At 29.0% G+C, this 23,400-nt stretch overlaps 1 protein-coding gene across 1 annotated transcript; it reads right to left on the bottom strand.

The window, feature by feature from the left end:
- Window positions 1–4,385: 4,385 nt before the first annotated feature.
- On the bottom strand, window positions 4,386–23,271 carry LOC107439124 (retinol dehydrogenase 11). Its single transcript, XM_016051615.3, has 7 exons — window positions 22,806–23,271; window positions 17,377–17,639; window positions 13,215–13,454; window positions 9,620–9,709; window positions 9,339–9,524; window positions 8,071–8,180; window positions 4,386–5,981 (listed from the first exon to the last, which is right to left on the bottom strand). The coding sequence occupies exons 2-7, from the start codon at window positions 17,564–17,566 to the stop codon at window positions 5,793–5,795; spliced, it is 1,005 nt and encodes a 334-aa protein (XP_015907101.2). The 5' UTR covers window positions 17,567–17,639; window positions 22,806–23,271; the 3' UTR covers window positions 4,386–5,792.
- Window positions 23,272–23,400: the final 129 nt, after the last annotated feature.

Below are 23,400 nucleotides of genomic sequence, written 5' to 3'. Positions count from 1 at the left end.
ACGGAGTTGAACATTGGTAGTCTTAAATCCAAAAAATGGGCCGGCTGTTCAACGATGGTTATAAAATAAAATAATACTAATATGAAATTAAATAAATAAAGTTCAAAGGTGCACGAGCAACATGTCCATAATAGGAAAGAGTCCCTAGCAGCGTAAGATGACATTTCCGGTCATGGTTTCCTAAGTAATTCTTAATCCGTATGATGGGCCTTACTTCCCCAAGAAGTTTCTTGCTACATTTACGGGACAGGTTGTATAGTTATAATGTGTACAGCTTTTTAAATATAGCTTTCACTAGATAAAAAAGAAATGAAACATCGATTGTTAGAACATTTTTTCCTTTCATTTGCGCGTGTGTTAGATAATTAGCAGAGGGACAATTTTGTAAAACAAATAATTGAATATAAAAATAATAATTTGTACTGCCTAAATGTATTTAACTTTTTAGCTTGATAAAAAAAACAGTGCTAGTAAGTTTTTGCGTATTCCAAGTAAATTATATTTTTCATTCAACATTATAACTGAAAAAGAAACACTTATGCGGAATTTGAATTCTAAATAGGGAACACTGGGGAACAATTTTTTTTTCTGTACATGAGATTTTTAGATGAATCTCCTGTCGCTGAATTCAAATCTGCAATTGGTTTCTCTCTGCAAGCTATAGGTTTTATGCAATTCATTAATGTAATCCTAACCAGAATTTTTTTTAAAATTCACTCATGAAATGATTATATATTATTTTATAATATACCATACCAGAGGAATTTATTATAGACCCAAGTCAAAATTTTTCGTAGTTTTCCATTGATGGAGCAACATAATCATGAACCATTATATTTTTGACAGTAACCAACATAAGTAACCATCACCCCCAAGGAAGGAATTCGGACTGATTTATGATTTATTCAACGTAAGACTAGCAAGTTTTTTGATGGTTTGTTCATCTTGAACCATCAGGAATTTCCACCATAGTTTCTTGGAAATCAAATGTCCTACTTCAGTAATTTTATTACTTATCGTATAACCCTTCAACATTTGAGTTTTGTACGAAATACATTTTTCAGTATCAGCAAACTAAATCCGAAGTTTTAAAAGAAACAGAAACAAATAAAATTTTTATAAGACCTTGGTAAGGACTTGAGAGCATGCCCATTTCTGTATCTGACCTTTAATATACAGTTAAAAATATTTATAATTCGTAGAGGAAAAAGTCTGATTCTAAATAATTAAAATATTAATATACTATCTTTGCTACCACTGTAAAAAAACATTTTCTGAAAAATTAGGAAAACGCGTTATTCATTTTTAATTCAATTTAAAATTTGAGTAACTCTTAAAAATTTCTTGCTTGTAGCTAATGCAAAGATGTTCTCTTTAAATTTCTGAATTTTTTTTTAAGTAAATGCATAATTCAGAGCAAATAATTATGATTGATATGAAAGAAAATATTGCTAAAAGAAAAATAAATCTTTGGAAACAACTTGAAAGCTCTTGATTGAAAGATGAGAACATAATATTTGAATTTTTAGATCAGATAAAATAAGTAATAAGTAAAGTTCGGCAAAAATTAGAAGTTAATCTTTTTTATCTTGAGATAAAAATAAATAAATAGATAAAAAAAATTTGTTGAAACACAGTTTTAGGTTTAAAGAGTCCACCCTTATTATTTTTGATTTACAATTTTAAAGATGATTCAGCTTAAGATATTACCGATATGATCTTATTGATAGAAATTCTTAAGAGACTGCTATAATTTGATAAATACAGAATTACGCTGTAATAATTCTCAACTTGTTATGATTCCAGTAATTAAATTTAGCTGCTTCTTAAATGAATCAAACTTAAATATATTTTTAAGTGAATAATTGAAAAAATGCAGCTACAGTTTTCCATAACGTTTTTAAAATAGACATCTGCAATGAAAAAAATATATTATCATATTTGGCATAAAAAAGCTAGGCAGGTTAAAGGCTTTTTGATGTTCTCTTCAGTGCACTATTTCTAGACTATTGGTCTGCCAGTTCCTCTTGCTAATCATTTTAAAATCTGATTCAACAAAATCGAATTTTGGCCTTCTTTTTTTCTGGCTAGTAAAAGACTTAGCAACAAAAAACCTTCATCTGAAATTATATATTACGTAACAGTTTGCATTCACTTCGTATGTTGGATGGCTCGATTTCCATTCAGATGACTCAGGTTCGAATCCTTATGGTTGACTTGTATATATTGCCTATGACAAGCACATTACCTGGCCTGCCAATTACTACGCTTTTTGCAAAAATCTTCATAGAGTGCAAGACTTTATAAAAAAAAATAACTTTCAAAATTTTTGTCTATTTTGCCAACATTTTAAAAGCCTAACCATTAGAGATCTGTAACCAAGTGGCGTTACATATATTCTTTTAAATCATTTATATGTAGTGGGGTGAAAAATAAGTTAAAATGAATAAAAAAAATAATACATTAAAACGGGAGCATAGCTACCGCTAGAATAAATTTTTACAAAAAGCGTAGAAAGTAGGCAGCCCTGCATTACTCACTGCTAATGAAAAATATTGTCAGTGATAGATGAACATAAGTTTTAATCTCATTGCTGTAGCTGGTTTAAACCTCTCCATCAGACGCAACTGCAGATATGTTTCACTATCAAAGTTGAATGTGAGTTTATTGCGGTGCTTTGTCCAGAACTTTTTTTTATCCACTGGATTTGATTTATTAGGGTTCGAACGCTCAGGTACTTTTTATTTACGTCGAACTAGAGCTGCACAATAGGCTATTGGCGATGGTCTGGAATACATCCCTGAGGATGATCCGGTGACAACATACATACGCTACATCCCATTTTGTTAAAGAGGACATTTTCACACACCACCCATCCATCCGTTTACAGTAATTTTTATCTGAACCAGAGCACGATCAATCTTCGACCCAGTATCCCCAGAGGTATTGATTTGTTATGGGAACTTGGAGGATTTTATGAGCCTGACAGAGCTAGCGTACACCAGTCACCATTTTGTACACGAGGATTCTTCGGCTGCTAGAGATCGTACTCTTGATCTTTCGAACATTCCGGCCCCGCACACTTTTAAAGGGATATCCCTTGTGTTATGAAGAAGCTTAAACTATCGAACTATCTATCGAAGCTTTTCGAACTATCTTTCATTTTAGAATTAAAAATTCAAACACTAAGTAAGTACTTTATTTACGTAACACAAGATATGCACAATGGCGGCCGTCTGTAAAACGTTCCCCGAGGATGATTAGAAGACAGGCCATCCCGATTTTGATCCTCTGCAGAGGAGATAGCTCCCTCGCTTTGGTGGCCCGACGACCTGCGCTTGAAATCGAGGACTTAACTGTAGAACAGGTAGATTCTTATTTTGTACGAATGTTTTTAATGAATCGCCTAACTCGAATGGTAAAATTAAGTGGGTATTTAATAAAGTGAACGACTTTTTAAGTTTACAAAGAAATCGCAACTCCGTGGTTACAAATTAAAATTAGAAACCTTATAATACTGAAATATCACGATGCACCAGTTTTTTATCCAGATAAATACTCTTAAGGATGTAACTGTTCTACCTTAGTTTTTAAGTTTACTGTAAAAAGAACAGTTAAGTTTTCGTATCAAGTGGTTGTAATAGTTACGAGTACATACATCACACGGAATGCAATGAGTTTTGCTTCTCCAAGATAAAGTCAAGAATGAAATGACTGAATCGATGATTCCGAAAACCAGTCATCTCCACTTATTTTCAAAATGGAGATTCTTGCATTTTTAAATTCAACCGACATAGATGCATAGCTTAGGATATACAAAATTCATGCCCACTTTCTTGGTATTGTCTATTTCGTGCAATAAAAAAAGCTCTCTCTATATATGAAGGAGATTTTCTATTCAGTTTTTTGTCTCTCCTGTAAAACTAGTTTTGTTGGAGATTACCGGTTTTCGAACTCATTGATTTAATTGCATATGCTAATTGTACGAATTCAAAGTGAGAAAGTTTCTATGTCTTAAAATTTAAGGTCAAGGTAAAATCCCTTCTGACAACTATGTTTAAAAAAATATTTTTCCTTTTTAGTTTTAGAAAATATTTTCCTAGTGATAGAAGCTATATATTTTATTAAATCGGAATTTTAAAAAATTGATCTATCACTGCACATAAATAATTTTAGAAATTTGTAGTCTTAAAAACCATTCCTTGCCAAAGAAACGGAAATTCTGATCTGTGTATAGATGTGAAAAGTATCTTAATGAAAGAAGTAGTAAAATACAAAATACTTACCACTGGAAAAAAATATTTCGCAGAAACCTCAAATGTTGGAGATTAACACATTAACATCATAAAAACATACTTTTCTGTTTTCACAAAAAAATGCAGCCATTTTTGTAAATAAAGAACATTTTATTAATAAATATAAAAACGATCAAACATTAAAACAAAGTGTTTACATTTTAAAAAACAAACTATGAATAGTAAACATTTGAAGCTCGTTTATTTTATAGCTCATCGGCGAAAGTCTTTTTTTTTAATCGTGACATCTGAAAATAGGCATGATTTTTTTTCTTCTTTTTAATGGAAAGAAAAAAAGAGGACGGCATTTAACCCTGTTTTTCCTCCATGTTTATAGTTCTTTCGGTCCAAAATTTAGACGAGCACTTGTAAGAGCATTTTGTTAGACTAGTCTTACAAAATGCTCTTTTTCTCACAATTTAGATATTAGTTTGGAGACTAATGTCCTTTCGATATTCGTTTGTAATTTATTGACTCATTATGTTCTGCCAAATCGTGCCAAAGACATTTTAATGTTACAATAGCTGGTTTACTCGTAAATAATCAAATCTGAAAAGAAAAAATTCATGCTTTTTTGCGAAAAATCCAGCCAAATATTAGAAGAGTTACACACCCGGCATAATATGTCAGTTGAATTTCACAACAACAAGCTTGAAGTAATGAATTTGGATATTCACACAGTATTGCACCAATGGATCACCACAACATTTTTAAAATAGTAAAAAATTTGAAAATGTGGCTGGTGTGGAAAATGTTTTTAATATATTTTGCTCAAAAACCAATCGGTTTTTATCGATCCGTCATTGAAAAATTGCACAGTTGATTGGCTACAGGTCGTTGATAACGAGGGTGTTATCATTTATAAAAATTAAATGGTTGTTAAAACTTTATCTTTTATTATATGAAATGCTTATTCGGTATGATTTTAATAGATAAAAACGACATTACTTACTGGTTCCCCTAATATAAATACAACATAAGACATTTTTTCAGTCAAGATCTAATACTGGATTCTAAAACATTTGTGTGATACTAAACTGATAAATACTAAAGTTTAACGTATTAAACTTACACTTAAAAACCAAACAAAAGGGAATTCCAAAAAAAAATTTATCCTACAAAAATCTTTCTCTCACGCCAGGTAAAAATGAGAAACATCAAAATCTGCAAATGATTATAAGGTTGATAACAGTGAAGGTGGGATTAAAACTACAGAAATAAGTTTCTGTCAGGCACGAGGCAAAATTCACAAGTCTTCCTTTTTTTCGATTAATAAACTCGTTCATATTATTTTAATTCCACCTACACAGTGAATCGTTCTTGGCATAGTTTTTAACTTTTATTTTTTGAATATTAATTTGCGATGTGCAGATTAAAAAAACTTCATTTGTGACAAAAGATTTGAACTTTAAACACATAATAACCATTAATTTACATAAATACTTTTTTTTAATTCTCACATGCTAGAGCATAATTTAATAAATAAAACAATTTTATCTACGATTTTAAAAATGTTTTGCCGACAACTTGTTCACTTATTTCAAACAGCCGTTTCGCTTGCGACTTGTCCTTAGCATCCTTGCTGATTTTGGCTTCTTTACAATCAGAGAAATATTTCCCATTTGTTTTTTCCAACTTGGGATCAACAGCTAGGCGAATTGTTGTCTGTGCACCTTCTTCAGAATTCTGTAGAATAGGATATATTTCAAATAAATACATAACTAACTAAAAGTCAAACATAGAGAATATAGAGTATATATAAATATAAAATATATAAACAAAAATATAGAGAAAACATAGAAAAAATATATATTTTTAAAAGAAAGAAAATATTTTTAAAAGGTATTTACAATTTTTTAAAAAATAGATAAAATTAAAGCCGGAAAACAAAATGAGGAAAAGATATAATTTCGTCATCAGCTCACACGATTATATCTGCAAATAAGAGTGCTTTCTAATATAGCTAAAGAAATATATTTCACTACAATAGTGTGAGGAGCACCAAAACAATTTTGAAACGAATAAAGAACAAATTAAACAAAAAAAATGCAAAATAAAACAACAAGCAAAAAATAGAAAATAAAAATTCAAGAAAATACAGAATAAAACACAAAATGTAATGTATACAGCGAGTAACGAATTCATATGTCTTCCAAAATGATTAAAAATATTTTCGTAACATGTTTTCCAGATCACAAAATATGAAAATAGAAGCGTAAATAGAGGATAATGGGGTCGTTTTATGGTGCGTTCTAATGAAGTACAGGAGAGCGTTTGATTTGGTTGTTACCTTGGATTAGCCCGAAACATATTTGCGATTTAAAATTTTTTTGGTGCTCCTCACATTATTTAACTGATATATTTTGCTTTGGGTATATTATTACAATATTAGAAAGCACTCTTTTTGCCAATATAATCGTGCGAGCTGATGATGAGATTATATCTTTTATTTATTTTGTTTTCCGGCTTTTTTTAATTTCTTAAATTTTAGATTTCTGAAATATATTTTATTTAATAATTTTTTCCTTTCTCTTTTAAAAAAATCTTTATCTTTTCATATTTTCGCTGCATTAACTGATTTTAACAGCTCTATGTACTTGCAGCTTAAGAGCAGTAAATAAATTATAAATTATATTTCTTAATTTTATTCGGTAATCTCTCTTTTATACTTTGTCTTTTTTGTGTTTATATATATATATGATACAAATTCAAAGAAAACAAGGAAAGAGATCGTTCAATCGCTTCAATTTCTTTATTTGGTTCTCCTCACATTACTGGATTGATATATTTTGTTTTGGTTAAATTAGTACAGTGCAAAAAAATACTATTTTGTGTATATAATCAGTTACACTAATAAAAAAATTATATTTTTTCGTAGTTTTGTTCTCTGTCTTTTTTTTATAAATTTTTTAAAATTTTATTTTCTAAGAAATTTTAATTATTTTTAAAAGTAAATTTCCTTTTTTAAAAAATTTCCTTTTCTCCTTTTTTTTCCTTGTTTTCCTTGTATTTTTATCTCATAATTTGGATTCTAAGCATTTGCAACTTATGCACAATTAATAAAACGTAAATTCGTTTTTTTTTAATTCACTATAGTTATTCTTTAATTTATGATAAAAAATGTCTTTGCCTACAGAACTATTTATTTATAACATAAAAGATCCTCCTAAGATGTGAAACTTACAGGGGTTTAAACATCAAAGAAAAAGATTGGGAAAAAAAATTTACATAAATCTTAAAAATATTGAAAAGAAAAAGAAATAATCCACTACCCTTAACAAAACATTCGCAGTACTTATATCGATATCCTCCATTTCTTTATTAATATAATTGTTTCATAGCACAACTCAATTTTTAGTTCCTTAATTATTTTTAAAATATTTATCAAAAAATTTTTTTATTTAATTCATGAACGAACATTTCTAGAATTTTTTTATCATAATAGGTGTTCCAAAAATGACCGGCGATAGGAAAAATTAATTCAAGAAAAACGGAACAAGATAGAAATGCACGATTTGTTGCGTGCTGCTAATAAGGAAATTCATTCTCAACAAATTTCAAAATCAGTAACGAGATGCCAGCGGCGAAAAACTGTAAAACAAACATGTTTTCAAGGTCGCAGCATGGGAGCAAAATTAACAGACGTTCCTAAAAATAAATAAGACTGAATCGTTTGCATGCAGCTGAAACATCGTTTTAGTTTCTACAACACCATATGTAGACAAACTTCGAAACTAATATTGAAACTTGCTGAAAGGATTGCTTATGAACATACCTTTCCTACAATAAAAAAGAGAAACTTGCTGAGAAGAGATATAATATCAGTCTTCCCTCTGAAAATTGATGTCTTAACACATCCTGGATGCAAAGCGTTCACAGTTACTCCTGAAAAATAAAAACTTATCAACAAAAATAGTACTTCTACTGATAAACAAATACAATGAAATTAATAAAATTTTCAAATAGAAGACGTTAAAAATATTTTATTTATGTGCAAAGAAGTGATTGTAATGCAAAAGTGGGAAAACAGATGTCTTGAAGTTCATTCTTAATCACTATTTTTCTGAAAAGAATTGTCTACATATATTTCAAGATCTTAAAATGCTACAGCAAAACAATTAAAGTGCGTCAAAAATTCCTCATGTATTCTATTTTACTATGCAATAATTTTTAAAAAATGTATAAATTTGATGCAGTAGATAAAGAAAAATGTTCATTGTTAATAATGATTGTCTTTATAAATCTTCTATTTTTTAAAAATTCATATTGATACATTTTTTTTCTTATTAATGCTGCAAAACAATTAAAAGATAGTATAAGCTTTTAATACGAACAAGCTAATCTTTGGAATTTGCATTTGCTAAAATCTGCACTAAAAGTTTAGTAAATTTTACCTCTTTTTCTTAGTTAGCACTTAATTTGGCATAAAAATTCACGAAAGTTAACCATTTTTAAATGCAATTCTTCATTTATATTTCGAAGTTGATTTTTAAAATTAAATTCAAGATGATAATACTGAGCGTGGGAGCTCTTCCTAATATAAAGAGTAGCAAAAATAATGATAAATTACAATAAAAAAGAGAATTATACGATCATTATGGTATAAATAAATAATGCTCATATAGTGGTTTTGAAATCATGGTAAAAATAAATTTAAAAAAAATAATAACTCTGTGTGACCTAATTATTTCAAAAAAATTTAACAGAAAATCTAATCTTGACCTATTCAAACGTTAGCTATTAAGTAACAGTCAATTATTGATAATAATTCAGTTGTAATATAGCCAGTGGTTTAATAATTATTATATTCATGAGAGTATTTTATTCATTTTCATTGCTAACCACTTTAAACTGCCCAGAAATAAAAATGAATAAAATACACTCATGAATATAATAATTATTAAATCACTGGCTATATTACAATTTAAGACTTATCAAGACTTAAACGTTAAATAAAACAAAAATCTAATCTCAAGAAAAATGTGTTTAAAGTTTTAAATAATAATCATACATGGATGTCAAATTAGCATTCAAATATCATACCTGTTCCATCTAACCTTTCAGCTAACTCTCTTGTAAATAATATATTCACCAATTTTGAATTGCAATAAACTAAACCTGGTCTCAATTGTTGCCTATTCGTCAAATCATCCACATTTAATCTTGCAAAAAGATGAGCTTCTGAAGACACATTAATAATTCTACTTGGAGTACATTTTTTTAAAAGATCTATCCAAAATAGAACAAAAATAAAATATTTTCAATTAATTATAATAATTGCTCGAAGTGCCGTACATAAGGTGGTTTAATTAATATCATCTTACCTAAAAGCAACAATGTGAGCAGAAAATGCCCAAAATGATTAGTCTGCATGAGAACTTCGCACCCATCTTCTGACAGACGTCGTGGAATTCCTAAAACATAAGATGGTCATTTGTAGATAGAATCATGCATTGATATATCAAGTAATAAGAAAGTTCAAGCAAACAAACCTCACAACAAGCAGATTTTAACGTACTTATGGTTCTCTACTATCTTGATAGTCGGATGACTAACTTTGAATATGCTAATAACTTTGAATATGCTAATTAATCAATACACACGATATATTAAATTAGAAAATCAGTAAAAAAATGGCCTTTCTCTTAATATACATCACAGTTTCAATCTGCAAAATATCATCACCGTTGTTAACCCTTAAAATTAATTTCTTTTTTTCTATATCTCTGGAACTAATGCAGCGAGTAGAACACAGATAAAAACTAGTGTATCCAAAGAAAATTCCGCTTAAAAATTATTTTTTTTAATTATTTATAGTAATAATACTAATACTATAGTAAGTTGATTATTATAGTATTGTTCAGCAAATCAATTTCGAATTCATTTGTGTAAGTCAGGCAAATCTTTTCGTCTTCTTTACTAAAGTTCAATGAAAGTAATAATTTCAATATAAAGTAAAAAATTAAAATATTAAAGAGCATTAGTTACTTAAATAATAACTATTTTAATCTAGAGACCTGTGGAAATAAATTAATATTAGCTGCCTTAAAGACTGTTTCATTTATTTTACTAATAATTATGTTATACATAACAAAAGTTTGTCTGTATTTACGCGAAGTTTTGGTCTTTTAATTGTAGGGGTTATTCATCAAAACAGTTGAAAGAATTATTCTTCATTCTTTTGTAAAAAATGGAAAGCAATAATCTAAATCTTCTCTAAACTATAATCTCTTATTTAACTTACTAATTGTTGAAAATACTTTGAAGTTAAAAAATACAAAAAATTTTACATTAATTTTAATCTGTATAATTTAAAAAGAATTGAAGGAAATCGGTCATACAGTTCCTGAGAAATCGAATTTTAAAAGAGTTATAGTTTTAAATTTGATTTCTCAGGAACTATTCGACTGATTTCACTCAATGTTTTATTTTTCCATGCAAAATTGCCATGAAATGATGTAAAAAATTGTATACCTTATGTACAATATTCTTTCAACTATTATTAATTAAAATAATAATGAAAAATAATAAATATTTACTAAAAGTTATTTTTTGTTTGGAATTATGGTTGAATAAACGAATTTCATAATTATGTGCAAAAAAATCTTCAATTCGCTTAACAAGTTCGAGATATGGTGAAATACGCAAAAAGTAAAATTAACATTAAGGGGTCCAAACTTTAGACCACTCTCCTGACCAAACAATTGGAACCATATTTCCCAGATTGAGGGAAATATATTTAGTGGGGTCAGAAATCTGAATCCTTCGGAAAAAAAAGGTGAGCATATTCCGTATATGCGCTTATTCAGTATTATGTGTCTACTTTTTAAATCAAAATATTGTTTACACTAATAAATTAGCTTATTTGAGATCACCCTCTCGAACTATTAAGATTGAGTGCTGGAAAGTGAAGATCCAATAATTAGCCATTTAGGGTGGTCCGTTTTCTTTTTTTTCCGCATTACACTTTCTCTTAATATACATCACAGTAGTCTCAATCTGCAAAATATAGTCCACAGTAGCTTAGTATAATCATTAAAATTAATTATTGTACTTGTTTGTGTTTACGTAATTTTTTAATTTGATAATAGCCGAAAAACCTTTGAGTTGTTAGATACAAAAAAATATATACACCATTTTAATCTGCATAATTTTAAAAGGAAAAGTCGAAAATTTAAAGGGTATCGGTCGGATAGCTCTTGAGAAATGAAAGTTTAAAAAAATCGAGCTTATTGAAACAGCGAAATCCGCAGAAAATAAAATTAACAAACTTTCCACACTTTCGATCGCTGTCCTGACCAAACTATTGATATCGTATTTTTCAGATTGAGGCTAATGTCCCCACCAACTAATTTGAAGGTCAAGAAGTCAATTACCGAGTAGGTACGTTTTTATGCCTTATTTTGTAACTTCGTGAAGACCCGATCGTTAGATCAAAAGTTATTCAGGGTAGTCAATTTTTTTATTTTTTTATTGCGTTTTGGACATGCATAATAAAAATAAAGGTCCTTCAGAAAATAAAATAAAAATGTAACAGAAAAGAATAAAGGATTCTTGTTCACTACAAAATAACAGTTATGGAACCGTGATGGCTCATGGGATAAAGCGTTCGCATTCCAATGAGGTAACCGGGTTCGAATCCCAGCAATGGCTGGTGGATACGAATTCAGCATTCAGCTTGCATCGACCACAGTGCTGAAGTGAAATATCCTCAGTGGTAGAACATGGATTAAAATCCCTTGGCCGTCAGGCTAACCGTGGGAACTTCTGGTGGTTTACTCTCCATGTAACGCAAATGCGGGTTAGTTCCATCAAAAAGTTCTCCACGACGGCAAATTCTCCCAATACTTGATCCAGGAGTTCCCTTGTCTTCTGGACTGGGTTCAAAATTACAATGCTACGAAATTGAATATTAGTAGCCGTAAACCCTAAATTGGGTCGGCTATTCAACGACGATTATAAAATATAAAATGACAGTTATGAGTTTTTATTATACATTATGAGTTAGACATAATTTTTTTTAATGTCCATACCAAATTTAGTAATTAGTATTTTTTGTCCATTTTTATAATAATTATTCTTGGTTACTATTGTAGAGCCTTCCTTTTGGTGTCAGCTATTCTTAATTGTCTCAAATAAAGAATTAATTTTGAAATAGAAAATAAGGAAATGCGCTGAACCTTCAGATTGGCATAGATTTATCTGTTCGTATTCTTATGTCACTTATCATTAAAAGAACTTGTCACTGATTCCCACAGTTGGTCTCTCAGAAAGAAAAACATTTTGTTAACAAAAAAACGACAGCAATAAACATAGTGTAGTCTAAAAAACAGAAAGGGTACTTCAACTTTTTCAAATGATTTCTGCATTTTATGCAACTTATTATTTCACTACTAAGGATAATGTCATAGTTTTATATACATAAAAAAAAAAATCCGGAAAAATATGTTTCAACAATTATATTTTCTTTGTGTTTGTTTTATCTTACATTTTATAGTTCCCAACGGATTAGATATGATTAAATTGAAAGTATTATTAATAGATCATACACAATGAAACTCCGACTTGAAAACTTCAACAGTTATAGCCAGAGATTTTTTTACAAATGAATTAACTTTTGAACAGATCTCATTGAGTAGTGAAATAATATTCTAATACATTAAGGGGGAGGGAAACGCTAACCTGAGGTGTCCAAAATCGTTGGAATTGGAAGTAAATTTTATCGTTTAAACTTTTGAACAGGCCTCTGTGAATAGTAAAATCATAGTCTGATGTACGAAAGGGGGAAAAAAGAGAAACGATGAACTGGGGTGCATCGCGGTCGTGGGACCATGCTTACAGAATGAAAAGAACTCAACCTGAGGGGAATTAAACTAACAAAGCAATGACTAAAAAAAAATCCAATTAAAAATATCATACCTGATATTCCTGCATTATTAATTAATACATGTAGCTCCTTTTCATTCTTTAGAACTTCTTCAGCACACTTTCTAACCGATGCAAATGAACTCAGCTCGAGATGATAGAGGACCACGTTGTGGTTACCTGATGCTTTTTTTATTTCTTCTACAACTTTTCCAGCTTTTTCAAGATTTCTACAAGCCATTAACACGCGCGCATTTCGTTTCGCTAGATCAAGAGCAGTAGATTTACCTATACCTATATGTAGAAAATAAATCGTTTAAATAACTTACTAGTATTGGGATAATGCATAATAATTAACTCTTCTACCTTAGTTTCTTCCCATCTTAACAATTTTTAAATAGAGAAATTTTTAAAGTTTACTAAAGCTGAATTTAGCGTGTAATATTATTAGGAGGGATTATTAGGAGGCAAATCAGGGCAGAATAGATTTACAAGTAAGTGTGGAACTGATATCATTAAATAGGGAATTTACATTCATATGAAAGAAACAAGACTTAATAGCATGAAGATAAGTTGATGAGACAGGTATGAAAAGAATTTTGGCGTTATCAAGTTTAATTAGTGACCAAGACCATAGTCCCAACAATGTACGACAATAGATGATTTGTCGAATTATTGACGACTGGTTTGTCCAATGTGGCCAAAGGTGGATTGACATGGTGCAAAATAAATGCCCACATAGAATATCGATACTGGTGGAATGTATAAAAGATTAAAAATTATTTTTATTAAAATGCCAGGGAATGACTTTAAACAAAAAAAAATGGGGCAGGATATTAGCAATTTCGTAACGAATGAAGAAGAATAGTGGTGTATTAACTAGTCCACAATACGGATTAGAAGAAGAGGTGGGTTTAGGTCTAGTAAGTTCAGAAAAAAGCTGAATCAAGTATGAAAGAGTTAAATCCATGATTAGCAACAAGTGAGAGAAGGAAGTTAAGTTCAGAATTCTAAGAGGAAGTCACAGCAGGGGTTAAATGAGCGGAAGAAGAGAGTATGAAATTCGGTAATATTTTGGTAATTAGGGTGATCAGAATAAAATATTTTGGTAGAGGAAAGGTGAAGAAAAGACAAAATGTTTAAACAGAGGTGGAAAATGATCAGGTTGTTCAGTTACTAGAACATCTAAAAAATAGCATAGTAAAATTAGCTTCCGCATCTTCTAAAGCAAATTATTTATAAGCTAACTATTGTCAACCGAAATTAAAACAGAGAGAAACCCTTGAAGTTCAACATCATTGTCTACTAAGACAAACGTATCGTCAGCATATCTCTTTTACTTGATGTTTAAATGTTTTCTTATAAATTTTACAAACCTTAAAACAATGTTTTTTGCTCATGTCGGACCATTTAAATTCAATTTTCATGGGCGTCTGTTAGTTCTGATCTCTTAACATTATAACATGTTATTTACGCCGTGTTGTTGGTACTGGCAAATGGTGATTACATTGAAAACATAGTTTTGTGTTTTTCCAAGTTAAAAGTACAATCTGACATCTTTTGACGAACTGAGTAACTAACTTTGAATTTAATTTTGTGACTAATTTTGAAATTAAATTTCTGGTTTCCTAAGTTAAGCAGTAAATTGTTTTTATTCTTCAGTTTTTTTTCTCCAAAATTTCAGGGTTTTGGGGAAACTCGGTAACACATCTCCATTCCATTCACATAAAAGCTGCCAAAGTCATATTCGTCTCAAATAGTATCATCGCCGATTTCTAAGGAAGCATTGATTAAAGTATGCCTCACAAGAAAATAAATTAAGAAACTTATTTCCGGAAGAGAGCCATGCAAATGAATTAAATTGCTATGCACATGCGTATTTATTTCAATCAATCGTTTCAGAAGTTTCCCATGTAATTTTTGAGCCCCCTGTATACTCATATACCAGAACTAACGTAACAGACAGATTATTAAATGCATTATATAATTGTTAAATAAGATATTCTGTTATGTTCTATTTGTTTTGTCGGTAGCTAGCTACTGTTTGAAATTAGGATTAATGCTATGTTTAAAACGTGGCGTAGTTGCCAAAATTGTACCTCGTGTGAGATCCTTAACTGTACCGCACGATTTAGAAGAAAATTCAAGACTGATATATAGATTATTAAGATTATTATTATATAAGATTATTACGTTGTAGTGTTTAGTATGTTCAATATGTTCGAAAACTTTAGCTAAGAATAAAAAAAATAATCGCATCATTTGCGTACGATTTTTACATGATGTCGTGTTGTCCTTTTGAATGTTTGAGAAAATACAATTCTGCCAACCTGTTCGCGTGACGAAAAGGGTTTTTAATAGACATAAATCTGTACATTCAGGTAAGTAATCATAGTTGCAACACAGAATCTCTAAAATCTCTCAGCTCAGGTTTATATTATTCAGATGTTTACTCTAAACGTTGCGTTTTCTCTTAGGAATATTTACGCAAAAATTTTATTTGAGTAAAAAAAAAAGGAATTCATTAATGAGCAAAAAAAGTGTTACAGTAATGCAGTTATCTAAAATCTGATCTAGTAATACATCGTTATGCGAAAACTTTTGGTCATTACTGCACAAATATTGGTACGAAAAAAAATAATTTAAGTAATTGAATAACCATATTTCAAAACTAGAATATTTCAATAACTTCAAGTGTATTACGATTTATAAAATTTAAATGTAAAAAAATGGTAAAATTTATTCAATTTTCCCCCATTTATTAACCTTTTCGGAACGTATTTTATTAATTACTCAATAGGAATTGGCGGTTGAGAACTGCCATCCATAAAATATAGTGACCAAAACATAAAAGTTTCGTTCAAGTTTAAGAAAATTCTATCAACAAATTCATTTGAAATAAGATAAGTCTTCTTGATACTATAAAAATCTTATTTGCTTCATAGGAGTTCCCACCGGCCGTGGTAGCTCCGGGTATAGAGCGCTATAAATGAGTAGACAAGAGTTCGAAACACAGCGATGGCTGGTCGATACGAATCTCGCCCCGATCGTAGTGTTGACGTAAAAAGTCAACAGTGGTAGACTGATTGTGGATTGAAGTCCCTTTGCTGACAGGCTAACAGTGGGAGGTTTTTAAAAAATATTTTTTTAAATATTCACAAATTTTTAAAAAAAATAAAATTCAAATTCAAAAAAAAAAATTTAAATTAAATAAAATAAGGAAATTATATAATCTCGTCATCAGCCCACACTATAATGTCGGAAAAATAGTGCTTTCTAATATTGCATTAATATAGCCGAAACAAATCATATTAAAATAGTAAAACAAAACTTATTATTTTTCTCAATTTATTATCTAATTACGTTAATCTGTCTTTTTCTTTTGTGCAAAGAGTATGATTTTTCAAATTTGAGGGGATGTCCCCATCAGAGTTGGAGGGATGAGTACACCTGCTTCAAAAACTTAGGAAAGTGATAAAAGTCGATATGTTTCGAGAGCTCAAAAATATGGTAGACGTGGGTGAGAAAAACAAAAGCAATTTGAAACAGATCCTAGAAAAAACCGAGGTAATGCAATGTGGATCAGAAAACGTAAAGTATCCAACGAAAGATAAAAAGTAAATAAAAGAGAAGGGAAAAAAAAATTTTTTTTTTCATTTTTCGTTGGCTACTTTACGTTTTCTATTTTATTCTTGGCTACAGCGGTTTTTCCAGTTATGTTTTTCATATTTAATTATTTTCATTTTCGTTGGTAACTTTAAGTTCTGTCTCAAATCTCTTATGCTTTCCTAATTCATGCCAAGATAGCGCCTAATTTTGAGTGCTCGAAAATTTTACCGCTCTCACCACCGTTTTTGAAGCAAAAGAAGTTGTTTTATCATCAAGTATACTTCTTCCGTATCAGTTATTTTGGGATCATTCATTAATAAAAAATCTTTTTTCTTAGGTGTACGATTCACTAGTAACCTTAAATTCCGGGAATTTAAGGTTATCTTAATTCTGGGAATTAAGGAATTAAATTTTTCGGAATTTAACATTAAATTCCGAGTAATTCAATTCTTGAATGTAACTCTTTATTTGTATAAGCAAACCTACAGATAATTGTACTTAAAAAGAAAGAAAAAAACTCAAACAAATTATAAAATTCATTTCAACTTTGAACAAATAATAAACGATTTAAACCATTTTACATATTCTCTGCATTAAAAAATATTACCGTCTGAGGCTCCAGTAATGAGAACTGTTTTTCCATCCATGGACTGATCATCTTCGAATCGTCCCAAAGTCAGTCGGCAATAAAACCTCAGTAGTATTCCAAATAATATGACACTCGCAATTAACGAATATAGAGGATATTGGACAAGAATGTAAGAGAGATCTTTTGTTATCATGAGTAACAAGTCCATGACTGTTACTACATTATACTTCAAAATATCGTCTCAAACGTACAAGGTCTATTTTCACTTTCTTCAAAATTATCTGTAAATGAAATACATTTTATTTAAATCGTATCAAAAATTATCTGCATATTAAGCGCATTTATTTTTCTTAAATCGTATTATAAATTACATACACATTCTTCCATTTTTATTATTAATTGAGGTTGCATGTATTAAACCCTGTAACGAACCATTCTAACTAGTTTTGATATATTATGGAAAAACTATTTCTTTTGGGAGAATATGCCTTACAGATTATTCTACTGAGTTTTCAAACTCTAAGATTTCAAAAACATTATTAAGGACATATAAAAAGCATCTCAGAAATTTGGAATACGATCAACAAACTCAAAAGTTATTTATTCCTTTTGAAACTACTGTATACATTCAGTTTTGGATCAGACGGTTTTTATATATTAAAACCACGAAACACACGAATAACACGATAAGGTTAATGTAAGGTAAACACGAATTTTTAAATAAAAAAGGAACTTCTTTGCACTTTCCATGAAATGTAAAGCAAAAGAAATAATTTTAAAAAAAGCAACTTTGTTAATTTAATTTTTTATATGAATTGGAAATTTTTAAAATTAATTTCAGAACTTCGATTCGTAAGTAAATTTTCGAAAGTTAAGTAGGGTAAACTAACCAGTGAAGGAACACTTAAGCTTCCCTTGCCTTTTAAAAAATCAAATTAATTTCAATATTCATAATTTTAGTTAAATGACAGTGTCAACATATTTGTTACTAATTGCAAATTATGTAAAAAAAATTTATAGAACTTACATAATATTATTTTAAAGTTTTAGAGGTTCAAATAACAAGTAGTAAGAAGACCAAGTGAAGGAACAGCTCTTACCAGTGAATGAACACCCAGTAAAGGAACACTTAATTTTGGTTATTTTTTAATGCTCTTTATGAATTTATAAGCCATACAAATATTTAAAAACAAGCCTATTCTTGAAATTATAACATATAAATACTTGGAAANTATCATTTTAGTAGTTTAAAACATTATTGATTGGAAAATTTGTGATTATTCTCTTTTTTCCAGTGAAATGAACTTATTTTAAATTAATACAAATATAATTTAAAGCATAAAATATCTATCAACATGTGTAGTTAATTATTGTACAAATAATAATTTTTTATAATAAATAATAATATTATACAAATAATAATATTTATTTATTTGTAAAAAAACATTTATTTTAGGATTCTAAAATGAAAAGAGATCAAAAACTTTCAATCTTTTAAAAATTATTACCCTTATATTAATTATTAATATGTTAAAAATAATTTTTTCATGTAATGTATCAAAATTATTATTCCTTATGATTGATTTAAATTTGTTTCAAGTATTTTGTAATAATATTTAATCAGCAATTTAGATAATTTTGTTTTTGCCGGTTTTTACCAGTTTTTGCCGGTTTTTACCAGGTTTTTTGCCACTGTCCTGGCAAAAAACCCTTTTTCCGGCAAAAACTCCAACCCTGATTAGTTCCATCAAAAAGTACTCCACGAAGGGTGGTTTGTCCAGATGCTTAATCCCTTGTTTTCTGGGTTGGATTAAAATTACGAGTCTACGGATTTGAACATTGGTAGCCATAAACTCAGAATTGGGAAGGCTGTTCAACACCGGTTATAAAATAAAAATAAACATTAAGTTAAAAAAAAAAAAAATTTAAAAAAAAAAAAGCAATATTTGAAATGCTTTTTTAAAATCTATTGATTTTAGTCCTTTTCTTTAAAGCAGTTGATTTAAACGAATAAACCCTGTTTTAAATTTGGGAAGACCGTGACAAGTCTCATTATGTGCTGTCAGGTCATTACAATAAGATAGCCTTAATTATAGCTCGTTCACCAGGAGTTGGCACTTGGCTCCGCCTTCATTACATGGTATGCGACGATATTATTTCGCTATTTTTGGGAGAAAGTCGTGAACAATCCTGAGCAAGGTTATTTGGCGATCGTATGGCAAAAATATTTATTTCGCGAACTTCATCTGCATTTTTTTAACATTAAATATTTCATAAATTTGATAATATTTCGCGCAATTTTTTATGATATTTCTCTCTTTAAAGTGAATATTTTGTCCTTTTTAAGATATTTTGCCGGGAAAACAGCAGTTTTTAAGTTTAAAATATATTTAATTATCTAGAGAACGAAAGGTATTGTAGCAGATGATAAAGAGAAGTAAGTGACTGAAAAAGAAGTCACTGTTTGTGTTTGGCTCGCATTAAGGGTTGTCTCCATTTCAAGCGCGGAGATGTTTTTCTTACTCCCACGCTAAAATGAACTCTGCGTCGGAGGAGGTGGAGTCAAGTGCCAACTCCTGGTGAACGAACTATAGTAGGACACTAATTAGATAACGTAACATTATTTTTAATAGAATAAGCATATTAAATACTTTTATTTAATTTCTCTTTACACATAAAAGCGTTATTGCATAAAACAGTAATTCATTGTTGACGGTTCATTCATATAGGCAAGAAAATCACCTCATAATCCAGTTTTCCCACATGAATTTCCAGATTTCTTTGGTTATCATCGGCATTAAATTAATAAAAGTTATAAAGGTGATTTTTGCCTATAATATATTTCTGCATCCCTTATTTAAAGGTAGTTACCTGAAATATTCCTTTCTCTTATTCCATACTGATTGCGTTTTTAATTATTATTCTAAATTGAAAGTTAAAAACTAAAAGCAGTGTTACTTTAATATAAAGTAATTGCAGGATATTACCTTATAACGCATCACAATCAACAAACAACACCGTACCTTATCTAAGTATGCAACATTTTGATATATTAACATATTTAAATCGGAATCTAAATTTATTAACTGTTTTAAAATTTATTGTGTTATTTTAAAGTAAATTACAATATTATATTATTATAAATTAGAATAAAAGAGAGTTCTTAAACAGTTAAGAACATAAGAAGCTTCATGCACAATATGATGTAAGCTGTAATTAATATTTAAGTCACCAAATGCTAAGTCACCAAATTTGTTATGACAATAAACAGTTCATTTAAAATGTAATTTTAATAAATTGATTAAATAGAAGATTATTTTTACTAAATAGTTTTAATAGATTCATAAGGAAATTATTCGTCGGAGAGCTTTTTATTATTGCGTATTTAAGAAAATTAACACGACTTTGACACTTTTTAAACACGCATTTCGAGTTGTGTTCATTTTCTTAAATACGCATTTAGAGCTGTGTCAATTTTCTTAAATACGCATTTAGATCGCTATCCATTTTCCTAAATACGCATTTAGAACTGTGTCCATTTTTTAAAATACTCATTTCGAGCTGAATCCATTTTTCTAAATACGCATTTAAAGCTTTATAATTTTTTATATACGCATTTCGAGCTATGTCCATTTTCTTAAATACGCATTTCGAGCTATGTCCATTTTTTAAAATACTCATTTCGAGCTGTGTCCATTTTCTTAAATACGCGTTTTGAGCTGTGCGTCCTGAGTAAAAAGCTCTCCGAAGTGTTTTTACATGGAAAGTGAGAAGCACGAGCAAACAGATTTTTTTTAAAAAAACATGCATTTTAAGTTTATAATTTAAACTTATGAAGAAAATATTATTTTTTGTGAAGAAACCAAAGTTATTGTAAGCGGGATAGGATCGAGTGTTCAGCCGATATTATTTAACATATTTTCAAAGTTTAGTTATAGTATAATTTTTTAATTAGTAATATGTACTCTAGTCATATGAGATAAACATTGGAATTAATCGTAAAAGAAAAATTAACGCTTGGAAATCCAATAACGATCGTTGTAACCATGACAATTTCTAGATATAAACATGTACATTTTTTTTATATTGGTTGATTTTAGAAAACTATATTTCTCACAAAAAGAAATGAAATATTTTTATTTCATGCGAAAACCAGTTTAAAATTTCACAAACAAATGATCAAATGAATATTTCATTGTTTGTCAAATGCAACAAAAGAAAAAGAAAACAATATTACCTTGATTAGATTAAAACCTACACTGATAAAATGAATATTGTTGCGAAAAGTAAAACAAACACATAAAAAAAATAATTCTCCACTTTAAAATATAAACTCGGAATATTTTTTGCTTTGTTAGATTTAATGTATTCGCTTTAAAGTACATAAATGTGTATTTTTCAACATTTTTATGTTTTATAAAATTTAAAGCAAGATACCAGATAATCATTTAAAATATTACTCAAAATATAGTCCCTTGAAATATAACTAACTATAAATAATAATTGCTATTATTTTACTTAAAATATTGCAGTTCAGCAGAAATTATTGCTTTAAAATAACTTATGATGCAATAAATTTTTAAGAATATGACTTTAACAGGCTATAATATTAATAATTTTATCTTTTAAAATTTGTTTAAAAACTCTTTTTTTAAATACTGCTTTTCTTTTTTGTCTAAATATAAAAATTCTTAATTTTTAATGGATACGAAGCAAAAATAAAGGGTACTCCTCGGTTAGCCGGTTGCAAGTAGCTTCAACTATTTTTTTTTATTGATTATTTTTATTTATTTACTTTTTCAAATGGTTATAGCCTAAAAATAAATAATCGCTGAATTTATTTACAATTGGCTGGCTAATCGAAAAGTAGCTAATAATCATTTATGGTTTATTTATTTTGCAATGAAAATTAATTTCTTTGAGTATTTTATTTATTTATTAATTTTTTTAAATGGCTATAACCCAAAAATAAATAATCGCTGAATTTGTTTAAGATTGGCTAATCGAAAAGTAGCTAATAATGATTTATGGTTTATTTATTTTGCAATGAAAATTTATCTCTTAGTATTTATGCTTTACAATTAACAAAAAAAAGGTTGCATCTTTCCTTTTTACTCATTAAAAAAAAAACACTTTATTTAGTACATAAATAATCATAACTGATTTCAAATATAATCATAAATAAAATTTTAAAATTAATTTTGAATTTCCAAAAAAAACTTTGACACATTATATTTTTAAAAAAATGATTTTGCAACACTTTACGCCAATGAAAAGATGCACTAAAGGTTAAAATTAGCTTGTCAAAATAGAATGATTAATTTTTTACAAGTATACAATTACTAGGTATTAAGTTTATTGAATAGAAGCCATAGAATTTTGTACAGTTGAAAAGCCGGTAAATTTGTTTGAATCTGACTGCATGTAGTATTAAAAATGTCACTCACCTCAATTATTTTAGAAGTAACCTTGAACTTTCTAAGTAAATAAAAGTAACGTCCTCAGAGTAAGAGTAGCTTTCAATTTAGCTCTTATCAACGCCAACGTTAACTCTGAGACCTTCAAGCGATAAGTAAACCGACATTTTTTGTTTCAGAAGCCAACAGCTTTGATCGATTGCACTGCCATCTATGTGCGAAGCTGTTGTAGTTTCCATGGCAACGAGTATTTTTCTTGTTTATCTCTCTAATGAATTAAATATGAAAATGCAGAAAATGGCAGAAGAAGAAACCACCTTCAATTTTAATCTCGATATCAAGGCTCAAGGGCAAATCTCTAATTTCGCTGTCTCATGCTTATAGTAAAATGATCTTTGTTAACACATGTACCCAACTAATCGTTCTCTTGCCTTAAACTTGATTTTTTTAGTGAGTGAAAATGAAATCTTAAGGGGTTTTAACCACTTGTATACAGAACAAAGTTTCCACCTACCTACCTCTACCCGATCTCCATCTCTTCCGTTAAAAACGCATCTCATGTGCATTTCATTTTTCTTATTAAAAATATTTCAATATANATATATATATATAAAAAATTTTTTTC

Source organism: Parasteatoda tepidariorum, chromosome 5 (genome assembly GCF_043381705.1).
Source record: "Parasteatoda tepidariorum isolate YZ-2023 chromosome 5, CAS_Ptep_4.0, whole genome shotgun sequence".
Classification (NCBI taxonomy): Eukaryota; Metazoa; Arthropoda; class Arachnida; order Araneae; family Theridiidae; genus Parasteatoda; species Parasteatoda tepidariorum.
Note: the sequence above shows the minus strand (reverse complement) of the source record. Positions and strands in the feature narration are given on the sequence as shown.

What these genes read in the sequence shown, in the direction of transcription:
- LOC107439124 (XM_016051615.3), bottom strand. Translation starts at nt 17,566, where the DNA reads ATGGACTTGTTACTCATGATAACAAAAGATCTCTCTTACATTCTTGTC. An exon ending in CATTACTGGAGCCTCAGACG is followed by an intron (nt 13,455 to 17,376) that starts GTAATATTTTTT and finishes TTCTACATATAG; the next exon opens with GTATAGGTAAATCTACTGCT. An exon ending in GCTCACATTGTTGCTTTTAG is followed by an intron (nt 9,525 to 9,619) that starts GTAAGATGATAT and finishes TATTTTGGATAG; the next exon opens with ATCTTTTAAAAAAATGTACT.